This window comes from Sarcophilus harrisii, chromosome 4, assembly GCF_902635505.1.
Source record: "Sarcophilus harrisii chromosome 4, mSarHar1.11, whole genome shotgun sequence".
Taxonomy (NCBI): Eukaryota; Metazoa; Chordata; class Mammalia; order Dasyuromorphia; family Dasyuridae; genus Sarcophilus; species Sarcophilus harrisii.
Genome location: NC_045429.1, coordinates 334,633,249 through 334,649,531, shown reverse-complemented (window position 1 = coordinate 334,649,531; position 16,283 = coordinate 334,633,249). Strand labels below are relative to the sequence as shown.

General features: G+C 45.0%; 1 protein-coding gene across 1 annotated transcript; it reads right to left on the bottom strand.

Annotated features, from left to right (window-relative positions):
• Positions 1–2,503: 2,503 nt before the first annotated feature.
• Positions 2,504–15,619, bottom strand: PPP1R1B (protein phosphatase 1 regulatory inhibitor subunit 1B). Its single transcript, XM_031966182.1, has 6 exons — positions 15,172–15,619; positions 12,854–12,940; positions 11,243–11,357; positions 5,754–5,954; positions 3,596–3,721; positions 2,504–3,407 (listed from the first exon to the last, which is right to left on the bottom strand). Exons 1-6 carry the CDS (start codon positions 15,250–15,252, stop codon positions 3,358–3,360), a joined length of 660 nt encoding a protein of 219 aa, XP_031822042.1. The 5' UTR covers positions 15,253–15,619; the 3' UTR covers positions 2,504–3,357.
• Positions 15,620–16,283: the final 664 nt, after the last annotated feature.

The window sequence follows — 16,283 nt, the reverse complement described above, 5'->3', positions numbered from 1 at the left end:
AAATATCAGATAAGCCTGATTGTGAAAGATTTTGAATGCTTGGAATTGCAAAGAAGTCTAGATTTCACTCTGGAGGCAATCGGGATCCAGTGCAGATTTTTCAGAGTGAAGGCGTGAGCACTTTTTATAAAAAACAAAGATTATTCTAGCAGGGATGAACTGAAAAGTGGAAATGAGTTGGCAGCTTATTGGATTTGAGAGGGAAGAGTCAGAGATAACCCCATGGTTTTAGCCATGGAGTCAAATATAATGATTTTGGATTGGAGCATGTTCAGTTTGAGCTTTTAGTAGAAAATTAAGATAAAGCTATCCTGTAGATTGTTAGGAAAAAAACAGGTCTGGATATAGGTCAGGATTGAAGATATAGATTTGGGAGTCACTTGTGGAAAGGCTGGAGTTTAAATCAATCAACAAGTATTTAAAAAATACTTGTTAATTAAATAATTACTATCATTAAATAATACTCATTATTAAATACATATTTAATAAATATACTTACTATGTGTTTGGCATTGTGTTAAGTGCTGAGGATACTAAGAAAGGCAAAACAGGCCCTTCTCTCAAGGAACTCACAGTCTGATGAGGGAGAAAACATTAAAACCATAAACAAACAAGATCTATACAGCACAAATGGGAGATAATCTCCCAAGGAAGGCAGGATTAAAGAGAATATGGAATAACTTCTTGCATAAAAGGAGATTTTAGTTGAAACTTGAAGGAAGCCAGGGAATCTGGTAGGCAAAGGTGAGGAAGGAGAATATTCTAGGCATAGGGGATACTCACTGAAAATGCCAAGAGTCAGGAGATTAAATGTCTTGTGTGAGGTACATACAGCAAGGAAGGCAGTGTTCCTTGATCACAGAGAATGTGAAAGGGAATAAAGTGTAGGAAGATTGGGAAGGTAGGAAGGGATCAGTGTGTGAATGGTTGTAATAACTGAATAGAGGATTTTGATTTTGATCCTGAAAAAGAGCTGAAATTTACTGAATGGGGATGGTGGTGACATGATCAGATCAATGCTTTGGTAAAGACTATGATAGCTGTAGATATGAATGAGATTTTTAAAGGGGAGAAAGTGGAGAGAGAAGAGCCACTAGCATACTCTCAAGAGGGAACACCCATCTTAAGGGAAGGAATAAGGATAAGAAATAAGGGGAGAAAAAGGAAGAGGGTGATAAGAGTGTAAAGTTTTTGAATCCAAGAGTGGAAAAAGGAACTACTAAGTAATAGTGTGTAGTTATCAGTATCAAAGGGAGGCAGCTAGGTGGCTCAGTGGATAAGGGTCTGGAATTAGGAGAACTGGAATCAAATCTGGTCTCAGATACTTAATTACTGTGTGACCTTATTAAGAAATGACAAACCGTGTAAAGTTACCCATGTATATATCCTGTAAATAAAAGGCTATTAAATAAAAAAAAAAAAAAAGAAATGACAAACCATTCCACTATCTTTGCCCCCCTCCCAAAAAAATCCAAACCTCACAGACAGTATTGTGTGTATTAGTCCATGGAGTTACAAAGAGTCAGTCATAACTAAACAACAACTAAGTATCAAAAGCTACAGACAGGTCTAGGAAAAGAATGATTGAAAACAGGATATTCAAGTCGGAAGTGAAGAATCCATGACCTTAGAAAGTAGAGTTTCTGCAGAGGAAGGAGTAGGTGGTGATGTTGAGGTATCTCAACATATACTTAAAAAAAAAGTTTACCTATATATGTATTGATTCACACATACCTGTAATGCCTGCTATCCAGACAGCTAAGATTGGTGGATTGCTTGAGCTCAGGAGTCCTGAGCTTCAGTGTGTTAAAAACTGTTTGTTTGACTGCACTAAGTCCAGTATGGAAGAAGGTGACATCTACCTAAGGAGATATGAATTGACCCAGGACAGAAACAGAATGGGTCAGGATTCCTTAACTGATCAGTAGTTAGGATTAGGTTTGGAAAGACAGCTGTACTTCTAGCCTGGATGAGATTGGAAGCTTCTGTCTCCTTCTACTCTCCCAAAATATGTGTTTTTTTTTTTTTAACAGCCTAGCCAGAAGAACACTGTGAGAAAAGTGTCTCTATAGCATATTGGTGTGTATAAAGAGAAAATTCTCCTTCTAGGATTTTTGCCTAAGGCTGTGGAAACCTGAGACTAACCCAGGAGAACTCTTCTACCCAGATTTTCCACTCTCTGTTTGTTCTTTGGGGGAGAAGACAGGAAATAGAGAGTTCTAACTTCCCTCCCAGCAGTTCCTATATCTCTTACCTTTGTAATAGGAATTCTCATTATAACACCCCCCACCAAAATAAATTTTGAACTGGAAGAAGGGTAGCTTATGTTCTAATCCTGACACTTAAGTCAGCTTCACTCTAATGTGCTACTAGGCAAGTTATTCCTCATTCCTGAAGTCTAGTTTCCCATCTGTCAATGTCCTAAACCCATCTCTTCCCCTACCTGTCTTCCTCTACTCGCCCATAACCTAATTTCATCTATTCCCAAACAAAGTAGCAGATCAGAGTTATTTACAAAGCTTTATTCCAGCAAGGAAGGGGAGCAGGCCCATTGGCAGTAGTAGGGAAAAGGGTACATGGGCAACAGGGCAGATTGAGGGTGGGGGAACCTTATCCCACCCCCACCCAGAACAAATACATATTCCCACACACATAGGCTAGGTTGCATTCCTGGCATCAAAGCAAAATAAAACAAACACAATCCCCCCCAGACCATCTTAGGGTGAGGGGAAGGGCTCCCAGGGACTCAGGCATCTAGGCTCCCCATTAGAAGTGGTAGGAATGGAAGCAATTTCCAAAAAGTAGGAGGGACACTTGAGACCTGTGCCCTAGGCAAAGCTAAATAAAGGGAAAAGGGCTACAAGAGATGCTTCAAAAGAGTTCCTGAAGCCAGAGGAATGGGGGAGTTCTCATCTCTCCATGCTTTTCCCCCCGACTCTGGGCTTAGGGTCCTGCCCTGTGGGTCTCCTATGCCTAAGAAGAAGGGGGCTCCAAGAAATAGAAATGGTGGGAGGTTCAATTACTGAATCCAGTGCCTTGGAATCTCTAGCATGAGAGATGGGCCAAGACAAGAATGGGATTCAAAACTAACCCAACTTTACCTCCTCAACTCAGGGAGGGGGAAATCAGGGAATAATATGGATGGTAAGGGTGGGCATCAAGGAATGTCTGGGGGCCCTGGGCATCAGCAAAGGGACAGGCAAACAAGCAAACACATAGACTAGCCTCGATCTTCTAGGTATCAGAAGCTGCAGCCTTGGCAGGTGAGAGGTAGGGGGTAGGGAGTGGGAAACAGTGCTGTTCCCCCATCTTCCTCCCTCTTTGTTGGTAGAAGGAAGAAACAGCATTCGGGGATGTCTATGTGCCAGGAACAGGAGGACCAGGATGCTGGGTCCCCTCACCAGGTTCTGCAAGATAAGTATGAACTAACTCAGTATGCAACTCTCTGTCTAAGCCTACTCAGAGTCACCTGACCCTCCATCCCCATCCAGGTCCTCAACCAATCCTTGTTCCCCAGTCCCACGCCTGGACATGGCTCTTTTTCCTGTGAGCTTCACTCCTTCCCTACCTCCTCCAATGCCCTCTTGTCTCTCACCATTCTGCACAGCCTCTTCTTTCTCTTCCTTTCCTTCAGAAGTTCCATCCTTCTGGGGCTCATCCAGTGGGGGTGGCCGCTCCCAAGGCCCCTCCAGGCCCTGGCCACAAGAAGTCGGCTGCACAGCTATTAGATTTGAGGTGGAAGAATGAAAAAAGGAAGAGAGGCTAGAAACTCCATTTATCTATTTGATTTTCTCTCCGCATCTTTCTCCAGCCCATTCTGCTTCCTCAGAGTATGGATATATGGTAAATATGTGCTTTAATTGTCTGCCTCCTTTTATTTTGTCTCCATCTCTTTGTCTCTCTCTGCTGGTCCAGTTTAGTGTTTTGTTTCTTGATAAATTGGTCCCCTCATCTATCCCCTAACTTTCTCTGACTAAAGGCAGACTTCTCTTTCTATCCCATAATCCTTTTTCACTGTTGTCTTTGGGAGTAGGGAAGAAAGAACAGGGCCCCCTCTAAATAAACAATTCATTTCCTTCCAGTTCTGCCTATTCAAGAGGATACACTGCACTCATTCTCATTCTCTCTTGCTCTCGCTCTTGCTCTCTTCCTCTTCCTCCCTCTCTCCCTCTTTCTCCCCTCACAAATGAATTCAAGCAAGCAATTGATTAGGGAGTAAGAGTTTGGACAATTAGTTGGCTTGCAGAATAAAAGATTCTGACACTGTCCTTCCCATTCACCCCTTTCCTAAGAAGAAGAGATAGAGAATCAAGTATTTTTCTTCTTATCTGGGGGCAGGACATTATTAGTACTTCTTCATTCTCATGCTCAAATGGGAATGTAAACTTCAAAGCGCTGTATAAATGTTGGTTATTAATACTATTTTTCTGTTTGCAGACCCTCTGAGAATAATACTTAAAATTCAGCAGAAAGGATGGAGGTTAGATATATGAACATGGCAAGAAATCAAGAAGATGAATAACACTACTGTTCTAAGAAACTTTCTGTATAAGGCACATCCCAGTTCAGGATTCATCTGTGGGGCCAAGAGCTCCTTCTGAGGTGTTTCTCTGGACTCAGAAGACTTTTCCATGGGGTCCTTTTCTGGATCTGGGGTACTCCCTTGCATGGTTCTTATGGGTTGGGAAGGGTCTCTACATCTGGGAGCTTCTCTTTAGGGGATCTCTCCAGATCTAAGAATTCCTCTATGGGATTTCTCTGGGCACCCTTCTGTGGCATTTTTCTTGTCTGGGAACCCTTCTGTGGGATCTCCTTATACCTAAAGTCATGTCTAGACAGACACAAACATCCACCTGTGATTCCCTATGGCCTTGTCACTTTTTAGGCCTTCAGTTTTCACGTCTTTTGAGTCAGGGATTGTATTAAATGATCTCTAATCACACTTCCATTGTTGACAGACTATATATTATGCTTAGGGTCTTCTTGGGCCTTCACACTGGCTGTCTCCCACACCTGGAATATATTCCCCCCTCTTAGCATCTGTGTCTGTCTCTTAACATCCCTTTCTTATAAGATTCTTGTGAGTATGTATTGTTTCATTCGTTATACTTGTCTCTCCAGCATTTGCATCTAGCACAGTGGCACATAGTAGGCACTTGATCTTTGATTCCTAAATATAGCAGAGGAAGAGGTTGGGGATCAGCTATTTCAGTTCTCCATCCAGACACTAGAGGGCATTACTCCCCTCGCCACAAGACAGTGATTTTAGATTCTTAGGTCACTTTTGAGTTTGGGGTGCTGAGAGGAAAGACCTAGGAAGACAGCCCAGAACCATGGGAAGCTTGAGATCTTATCTCATTCTGTCCTTTGCTTCTAGACTGACTGTCATCCATACCCTGTGGGAAGAGGCTCTCCGGGAAGGGACTTCTCCAGCATCCTCAGTCCTGTGCCTCCTACCTTTTTACCTGCAAGGAAGACCTTTCTAATTCTAACTTAAACTTCTTTGTGGCAGATTATTCCTTTTGTCCCAGTCTTAGAGGAGACTATGACATTTAAAGCCAGGAAATACCTTAGAGAAGACCTTCTAGATGAACTGAATTGATATTAGAACTGAGTACCTCTATTTCAGAGCTTAGATCTGGAATATGGCCCATAGTAAGGCAATCCTCCCATAGTTTTGAAACAATTCATAAGTATGAGAGAAACTATGAGCCAGAAAGGAGCTGTTCAGGGGCCCAAACCTTCTAACTCACCAGGCTCCTTTCTGCCCTTGATAATTTCTGCCTGGCTAGAATCATCTTCCTCCTCTTCTTCCTCCTCCTCTTCTTCTTCTTCCTCCTCTCCCGGACATCCTCGGCTTCCCTGCTCACCTTCTTCTTCTTCTTCATCAGAAGGCTGATTCTCACTCAGGTTGCTGATGGACTGCAGGTGTGATTCAGCAATGCGCTGGACAGCTGGCACAGAGAAGGCATCGTGGTTATCCATACCCATGTGGTCACTTAAGACCAGATGGGAGGATGAACCAAGGAATTTGTCCCTGAATTAGGGCTGTGAGAAACTGTGACATTCCTATTTGTGACAAAGAAGATACCTCCCATTTTTCTTGTGCCCCTTACATGGAAAGGGTCAGGGCAGCTTTCAGCAGTCAAATTGAAAAGAGCATGGCAGAGCCTAATGGATGAGGCCTGGTTGGCATCAGCTGTGCCCATGGTTAGCTCTAAGGTAGAGTTTCTGGCCTTCAGGATCCTGGCAAAAAGAAAGCTCTCCTCTAAATACCTTGTGCCAGGCGCCAGAGCCTGGGCAAGACCAAGTGGGCAGAGTATCGAGTCAATGTTCTCTGGCCAGGAAGCTAGCAGCCAATATGGTCTGTGATTCAGCTGGAGAGTGGGCCATGTTTTAGAGCCAGAGTGACAGTAAGCAGAGAGGAAACGCCCAGCTGACCCCCTCATCCCCAAGGATGTAGGGGTACCTGGACAAAGGGATTTTCTCCAAAGGGCAATATGCCAGTGTTACAGAAACCTCTCACTACCCCTATTGCCAGGTCGGGCATGTGTGGTCCAGAATTACCATTTTTTTTTTCTGGCAAAAGAGATCAGTAATGGTTTGAGCCCCTGGACACTATGCCCTCTAACCATATGATCATAGATGTAGAGTTGGAAGTAACCTTAGAAACCATTTAGTTCAACCCCCTCATTTTCCAGATAAGGGAACTAAGGCCAAGAAAAATTAAATGACTTGCCCAACATCATGTAGGTAATAAAGGTCTAAAGCAGAATTTGAACCCAAGTCCTCTCCAAAGCCTTTGCTGTTTCCTCTGTAGTCTAGCATGAGGGGAATGTTTCCAGTTAAGCATCCCACCCACTCTGATGGGTATTTCTAATTCCATCTCTCTATCATTGATTACCCTAGATACTAGTCCAGCTGGATACCAGTCCAGTTATTCCTGGTGAGTATCGCTTGTTTCCTCCAAGCACCATAGGGTTCTCACAGTCATGTAAGGAGGGTAATACCAAGTTGTATTGAGGTAGACAGTGTCCAGGGACCCAGTAAGTTCCCAACCCAGCCCCCGCTGGCTTGACCCACATCCCCTCCTTCCCAGCTCCCTCTGCATTGACCTAGAAAGCAGAAGTCATTACAGGCCTCAATTGGATACAGCTGACAAACAGCAGGCTGGGCATAGACCTCCCCAACAGGAACAGCAGAGGCATGGTTCCACCTTCTCCAAGCCAGACCTACACCCAGAGACAAGCCCAACTAGAAACCACTCCAGCTTGGACTACTTGGAGACAGAAGTGGGGAAATGAGGGGCAGAAACTTTAAGGACAGTGAGGGAGATGAAAGATCTGGGAGAGTGAGGTAAGAGCTAAGGGGACACCAGGGGAGGAGCAAGGCTAGAAAATACTGGGAACAGGGAGGATATTGGAGAAGAGAAGGGGAGAAGGTAAAGTCTAGAATGATTTCTGAGTATTTTGACATTAAATAAACATCAAGGAAAGAAAATTCAGGGTAAGATGCAAATGAAAGAGCCTTCTTTTGGGAGACTAAAACTCAGGTATTTCTTCTGTGGGCCAGGTCCAGCTTCTTGCCTTCCACTTCCAACCCCCACTGCTTGGGCACACCCTCTCTCCTTCCTGATCCCCAGGTTGGCACAGTGCCAAAGCAGGGAAGGCCCAGGGGGGCCTATCCTGGCTGGAAATCTTGCCTGCTGAGCCTGGGAGCAGAGCAGTCCTGGCTTCTGCCAGCTCCTTGAATGGCAACAGTGCCTCCATTGTCTGCCCACTGGTCCCGCCCCCAATGGCCCCTCCACCCCCTTCCCTCCATACCCCGGGAGACCCAGGCCTTCACTACAGCCTGCCTGACTTTCTGAAAGTTAGAAACGCAATAAAAACATCATAAATCCCTCCACCCTTGTCCTTGATCCCTTGCTCCAGAAGCCTGCAGCAACCCTTAAAACCTGAGGACTCTATGTCCTGAGTCTCCTTGAACCTCTGAAGGATCCAAAAGAGAGATTACAACTCCTTTCCCTCTCTCCAACTTTTGTCCTCTTCTTAATATCCTCTTTGCCCTTTCCTCTTTCTTTTCCTGTCCCCTTCAGACCTTCCCCTTTACCGTGGTCTCTTCCTAGCCCCCATTCTTGTCCCACCAGTGTCTTCCTACCTCCAGGTTATCTCTCTCCAGTACCCTCCAATTTGTCATCTCTCCCTTTCCAGGGGACCTCAGCCTCTGACTAAGAGGATAAATATTGAAAAAAAATGGATAAAATTTACAACAAGCATTTATATGGCTTTTGGAGATTTACAAATTGCTAGAAGTACAGTAATACCTTATCTGATCCAACAACCCAGGATCTCAAAGCATTTAGCAATGTGTATATTCTTCACACTGTTTTTCTCTCCTTTTTATCCAAAGAAGAAATCACAAAGGCTTATAGAGAGACAATTGCCCTCCATCACTGTATGTGTGGAAGCAGACGCTGGGGAAGGAGCAAAGTAGCCCAGGGAACCTGGGAATGAGGGACCAACTTAGCAAAGTCCCTGGAGGAAGCAATGAGAGAATTTAAGAGTTGAGATGATCACAGGAGTCCATAAAAAAGGGGTATGTTGTGTTGGAGAAGAAGAAATGGTATTGGGGATACCCAGGATAAAAGGGGTCCAGGGAGTGAGGAGGCTGAGGCATTCCCCCACCCTAACCTCAGCCCTGGGACTCTGAGATGAATCAGGGGAGGAAAATCTTGGAGCTTGTGAGGTATGAGCAAAGTCTGTAACAACAATAGGTTGTGTGTGTGTGTGTGTGTGTGTGTGTGTGTGTGTGTGTGTGTGGTGGGGAGTGGGGGATGGGGCAGCTCCTGAGTGGTTCGAACACTCTGTACTCATGCTGAAAGGTTGGCTTTCTTTGCCTTTCAGTCTCTTCTCTCCGTTTCTCCTCTTCCCTTGCCTATATCCAGACAGGTCCTTCTTTCCATGTCTCTCTATAGCTGCTCCCCCCTTTTAACTCAGGGCAGCCCCTCTCCAATTCTTCTTTTTGTACTACCCTCCCTGCTGCCAGTTGCGACCCTCAGCCTGAAACACCTGGAGTGCCCTGGCCGCCTGACCCCAGGAGTGGAACATTCCCTGGGCAACGTGAGTCCCCACTGAGAGGAACAAGTCTGCCTTTACCCCTCCTCCCCTGGCAGGCTCAGCCAAGTCAGATGCCTTTACCTAAGAGAAAGTAGGGGGGGGGTAGGGCTGGACCAGAAGGTCCATTGAATCATTTAGTACCCTTCCAGGCCCTCCTAAAGTCATATATTTCCCTCATTTTCCAGGAACGTCTCCCCTAACTCTTTGGGAGTGGGACTAGGGATTTGATCCCCCCCCCCCTCTATTCTTTCTGGACAAGAAAAATACCATGACATTTATCCTAGGACTTCGTGGGTAGGTAGCCCTTTCCCACTTTTATTCTCATTCTTTGCTGTAGTTTCATTCCCATGAGCTCTGCCCTTCTGGGGAAACTTTAATGTCCCTTTTCTTTTGATGGGAGTGTAGAGGACTAGGAGATGAGGAAAGAGGTAATCCAAGAGTCTGAGAATGGGGGTCAGTCAGTTACTCTGATTAAAGAGCTACACTCCCATCTCCCTCCTCCTTCCATTCCCAAGCTGGATGCACCTGTTGACTTTGGCTGGCATACTATGCTAGTTAAAGCCACCTCTGGCTTCATTACACTTTTTCTGACCTGGGGGAGGAGAAGGAGACAGAAAGGGAGGGATTCAGGAAGAGCCTCAGGCAGAAAGAAGTTGAGAAAGGAGAAAGGGCCTTGAAGTATTTATCCCCACTTAGTACTCAGAAGGAGAGATCATGGCTAGGAGATATCTTGCCCCTCCCACCATATATATATATATATATATATATATATATATATATATATACACACACACATACATATGTACATACATAACTGGAAAATGTTCAGCATAGAAAAACAGAGATAAATTCAGTCTATTTAGATCTTTGCAAAGACATGGAAAGGGAAAGGAAAGAAAGATAATGGTATTGTGGGGATTACCTCTCCTTCAGAGAAAACAAGAAGAAAAAAGAAAAACTACAGCTTTAGCAAAGCTGTAAAAATGCTTGTAAACCAAGCACTTTTGTGACCAGATATAAACACGAACTTTTATTATTTAAAAACTATAGACATTTCTTTAGGTTCTGTCACCTGGTTTGTTTGTTTTTAGGTTCAAAAAACTAAATTTTTTTTACACTAATCCACAAAACTGAATTATGTGAAGAGGGATAGGGATTGTAGAAAAACAGCCCATTTCAGAGATACCTCCACTAAAGGTCTTTCTGAATACCCTTTTCATTCTTTCAATCCATCCTCCACATGGCCACTGGATTGATATTCTTTTTTTTTTTTTTTTTTTTTTTTTTTTGGCTGAAGCAATTGGGGTTAAGCGATTTGCCCAGGGTCATGCAGCTAGGAAGTGTTAAGTGTCTGAGATCATATTTGAACTCAGGTCCTCCTGATTTCAGGGTTAGTGCTCTATCTATTAAGCTACCTAGCTGCCCCCTAGATTGATATTCCTAAAACACAAGTCTAACCATCTCATTTCCTGGCTCCAGATAGGATAAAATACCAACTCTTCTGTTTGAAATTTGGAGTCCTTTGAAATTGGATCCCAGCCCTTCTTTTTAAGTTTAATTTAATTTTTAATGTTTTATTGACATTTTTTTCTATCACCGTCCCTTCTATTCACCTTTGCATCCTAGTTGAGCCCTCCCTTGTAACAAATAAGTATAGTCAAGAAAGAAAACCAACATGTTTCTATCTTATCTTTCTGATTTAAATCTACAGTACTCCTTTCAAGCATTCTTGGTTCCAACTAATCTGTCCTATTCACTATTGTTCAGTATGGGGTATTTCATGTTCCACCCTTTGCCTTTGCCTAGGCCATCTCTGGCTACAATGCTTTCCCTCTTCCCATCTGGCTCTTGGAAATCCTTTATTTCTTCAAGAAGCCCTTTCCTGATTTCTCTAGTTCATAGTGTACCCATCTGAAATTACTTTGTATTTCTTGGTCTATACTTTGTATCTAATACCATACATGTCGTATCCTTTTGCTAAAAAAGGATCTCCTTTTGGTCAGAGACAGTTTTTTTTTTAATCTTTAGCACATAGCACAAAGTAGACACTTACCATCCCTAAGTCCCTGTTTTTAGCTCCAGGCCCAGAAAAGAGGCAAAGGAACAAATAAAAGAATAAGTAGTACCTTTTAGAGAAGGTGGAGTATAGGCACAGGGATTGGGTCTCTTGCTCTTGAGGTGATGCCCCTCTCCGGAGGATCTCTGCCAGAGCGAAAGTTTGGGATTAATACTCATTCTACCCTGGGCTCTCCTCCTCCCACAACCATTTGGCCCCTTTTCCCATGCTCACCCTATCTAACCTAAGGATTCTTTCTTTCTTGTTCCTTCCATAGTACCCTGCCTAAATATCAGGAGGAAGTTGAGCAAATTGTCCCTGATAGCACAGGATGTGTAGGAATTATGCTAGCCTGTAATGGTGTCCACCTTGGTTAGAGATGCCTGTAGAAGAGGGGGAAGTTAATTATGAGAGAGTCAGAGGTACCCTAGAGCCAGCAGTGACCCAGTAAGGTATCTGCCTATTGGTACTGCCTCCAGCTCCCTGGAGGCTCCACCCTGTGTCCTGGATCACATCCTGTTTAGGCTATAGAAGGTACAGTGAGATCAGTGAGGTGAGAAATAAGGGAGCTCTGAACCTCACTTCCATTCTCTGGGCCCATTTCCTCTTTTATAAAAATGAGGATGCTGGAGTGCATCAGAGGTCCTTAACAATTTTTTTCTTTTCTGTCATGTACCTCTGGCAATCTGGTAAAGCCTATGGACCCCTTCTGGGAATAATGATTTTTTAAAAATTGAGGGAAATGCTAAATTTAACAAGTTTGATGAACTCAAGAATTAGAATGATTATTTCAGCCTTCTAACTTATACAAACCCAATGAAAATCTGATCATGAGAGGATACTTCAGATTAGAACTTCTGAACTCAAATATTCAGCTCTACTCTTGCTGAAAGGTCCAAAAGGACAGTATTTTGATACTGATATAAAAATTTTGAATTGAATAAATTAGTGAATTATCATATGACCATCTGATTTATTTCTGAGCAACCTACTATGGAAGCCACTTCTCTGGAACAGACTACCAGACCAACAAAAAAAGAAACAGACTGATCAGTATTTTGCCAAGCCTAGTCCACAGACAGTATTAGATAATGTTTGAATTCAATCTACCAATTAGTGTATGAATTGATCAAGGACATCTGTTATATTTCAAGCTCCTAAACCTAATCCAACTCTCTAGCCTCCAATAGGAATTTCCTGACTTCCTCTGGAACCAGATCATCACCAGACGAATGACAATGAACAAAAGACGAAAAATCAGAACAGACTGGAGCTGAGGAATCAGTGATAGTGTGTCCAGTAACATCAGATGGACCAAAGACAGTGACTTAAGACGGGAACATCAGCTGCGACCCATCCTATCCTGAGACTACTGAGCAAGAGGTTGACTGACAAAGGAATTTCATATATCTTAAAGCTCTAGAACTAATCAACTCAGCTAGACTAGATAGTGAATGTCTAGAACTCTGATTGAAGCCCTAGACAATCCTCCAGGAGATAGGACTAATTCTAGGTAACAAAGGCACTAGAGATCTTAATTCGATTAGTCTCAGAATCTGAATCATAGGATCTGGAGAAGTGTGGAATGTATTAGTAGTCTTAGTGAGTTCAGAGGGTAACATCTGAGTCTGGGACTTCAAATGACAGGACTTAAGATACAGAGGAACATCAGCGCCTGAACCCCATCTTTATCCGGAGGGACCTCACCTGGAGAAGAGTGCTCTGAAACTCGGAACAACATGGCCGGGGTTGGTCTTCGGCGGCGGATCTGTAAAATTAGAAAAAGAAAAGTAGGGACAGGATAGTGAATGCTGCTGAAACTCTGATTTGACCCTCACCTACCAGGAGACAGGAACCTGAATTCCCTAGGGGTCAATTCAAATGGCCATCTCTAGAGGTATCTCCTTCCTTAATTCTGAATTCTCAGTCCTCAAATCTGAATCATAGATCTGGAGAAGTCTGATGTTTTCTCAGTGTCTTTGAGGAAGTCAGAGGGGAAGCACATCTGAGTCTGGCTTCAGTTGCCAGGACTATGCTATTCAGAGGAAGATGCCCTCATATTCTACTTGGCACTGCTCTCCGGTAGGTCAATTCAAGGACTCCTGGGGAAATCCAATCCACCTGCGGAGATGAGGTAGCGAGAGATGGGCTCTGCAAGCACTAGAAGCATCTCCATCTAGCATTATGCCAATTCCCAGGTGGAAGAGATGTTTGCCCTTGTTCTTCTGTAGGGGCTCCCTCACAAAGGGATCTACTACCTCTCTCTGAACTTTCTCTTGTCTAATCCTCTGCTATGCAATTGTGTAGGTCTGGAAAAATCTTCTGTGGAGAGTCTCACTCTATTCAGGAACTCCTCAATAGGGCTCGGCTCTGATGTGGGACCCCCAATTGAATGAACCTGACTCCCAAACACAGCTGGAAGTGAAAGGCACCCTCTGGATGCCCATGTCATGCCAAGAAGCCAGTGGTTTTAGCCCCTGAGCTGTTTCCAGTGCCTGAGATCCAAAAGTGGAGGCATCAATTAATTAGGTCCCCTCTGTGGGCTCCAGGGAAATTCATAAAGAGAACCAGGTGAGAGTTAAGATCCAACAATTATCTCCCCCCTGTCAGATTACCAACCCTTCCCCCATTCTTTCTTCTACCAGAAAAAAATGCTGCTTAGTTCCAAGGATCCCCCCCCTTAGCACCCACCCTCCAAAATAAAACTAAGTATGTGAAAATGCATTTTAGATGGTAAATTGATACATAAATATAAGGTACTGCTGTTATTGTTACTACTATCCTTATTCCCTCCCCCCAACCCACTTAATGGTTCCTTTAGAGCTGGGACTCTTACTTTCTTTGCTCTTCTTCAGAATGAGCTATATTTCAGCATCAGGTGATACAGCTACCATTCTTGACTGGGTCAAAAAGAGACCAGAACTCCCCCATACACACACATCTATGCCTTACCCCACTCCTATTCCCATAATCCACCCCCACTGAGCCAGTGACCCTTGGGAGGAACGTTAAGCTACGGGGACAGTCTCCAGAATGCTGGGCTATTTTTCTCTAGAGTTGGGCGTGGGGTCAGCGTCATTTCAACAAACATTATTTTGAAATGATCTGGGGGAAGGGTCCTGAGGCAGGAGGTCTGGTTGTTCTGTAGTCAGGGCTGCAACTTGTTTTCCTTTTGCAGGTGGGGGAGGGGAAAAGGGACAGTGGGGGTGGGAAACATTTCCCACAGCCCCACAAGGGGACTCTTAAGGATTCCAGGGGAGCCTGTCTCACCCCCAAAAGAGCTGAATGGGGCCAGCATGAGAAACTAATGGTAAGCAAGAGAGAGGCAAGGTATTAGGAGAGGGAGAAAGCAAAAAGTGGTTCTTCAGGGGATAGGAATAATGGGGTCAGTGTTGGGGTCCCTCGGGAAAGGAGTACAGCTTTGCTAATGTCCTTTCAGCCCAGCAGTTCTGAGATAGGAGGCAGCATTGCTGTGGGGGAGGAATGGGGACAGTGAATATGTGGTGGAGCGGATTAGAGGAGGTTGGAAAGTTCCCTTGGTGATACATTCATGGGCTTGACCCACGAGCTCCAAGCACCCCTGGCTTCCTGGCTACCTAGAGCCCTCGCTGAAAAAGCTAGGAGAGAGGAGGGGGAACTGGTGCCCCAGGAAAAAGTTGACCAACTCTCTAGCTAAGTTTGAGTGCTTTGCTTCCCTCCCCCCAATTCCCATGTTAATGTTCCCCTAGATAGCAGGAGCCTCTGTCTCCCCCTTCCCCCCCATTACTTCTGCACCATCCATCCTCACCCCTTGCCCCTAGTCCCACCCTCCACTCAGGCAGGAGTCCAGCACGGCATTTGGTAGGACAGGTATCCTAGGGAGGCGAAAGAGAAAGTCAGCTAGAATGTTAGAAGGGAGGTGGGTGCCTCCTGAGGCAGACAGAAGGGGGTAGAATTAGCTCTGAATGACCACAATGATATCCAGTACCCTCCGACCACAGTGCGCCTTCCTATGCTTACCATCTCCACCTGGCGAGGGTCTAGCTGGCTCGGGGGCGCAGGCACAGAGAATTGAATCTTCTTTCGGTCTTTGGGATCCATGGTGAGGACTGGGAGGTTGAGGGGGATGACTCTCCTCTTGCCTCTGTTATCCAGGGAACCGGAGGAGCCTGTGGGTCCCGAGCCGTTCTTCTCCTCCTGGGGTTCTGCTCCCCCGCTCGCCTCCCTCCTTTTCCTTCCCCTCTCCCCTCCCCTTCTCTCCCCTCCCCTTCCCCTCAGAGGGTGCGGTGACAGGCAGGCAACGTGTGGAGGAGGACTGTTCACGCACAGATAAAAATACAGTACTGAACGGTGGGGAATGAGGATTTGCTGGCTTTTTTTTTTTTTTTTTCTTCTCTTCTCACTCTGTCTCTCTGTGTCTCTCACTCTCTCTGCTTTCGATCTCTCTGTCTCTGTGTGGAATGAGTGTGTGTGTATGTGTGTGTGTGTGTGTGTGTGTGTGTGTGAGAGAGAGAGAGAGAGAGAGTGTGTGTGAATATGTGAGTGGTTCTCTGGTCCCCCCTGTCCACTCCCTTTACCCTAGCCTCAGAGTTGCATCCCAGCCCCTTTGGCTTATGACTGGCACCTAGGTTTCAGAGAGGGTGTTTAGAAAGGTGACCAATGAGAGGAGAACTGTTTTCTCTTTGGGACTGTAAGGAGGTGGGGTAGAGGGTTGGAATCAGGTTGGAGGGGGGCTTCAGGCTGGGGGCCCCCTGCTGGATCCCCAGAACTGGAAGCTGCATTATTGATGGAGTCCAGCAGGGTGGATAATGGGGGGGGGGGGAGTATGGAGAGGGCAGCAGGGAGGGGGACTGGTGTTTAATTAAGTCTTTAACTATTTCGTCCTCAGGATGTTCTGGTTCCCAGGGGGAGCATAGGGTCAGAAAGAATGTAGGTGCTGGGCCAGGTTATGTGAGTGTATGAGGATGTCAGGTGTGCAGGAATGTGTTGATGTACAGGTAGGTGTACCAGAATGTGTAGGAGTAAGAAGTAGGAGCATGTGAAAACGTGTAACATCTTCTCCTATGTCTGCTCCTCACATGCACATAAGGGAGAGGTCATGGGTACATGTGTGCATGGGTACACATGCTTCT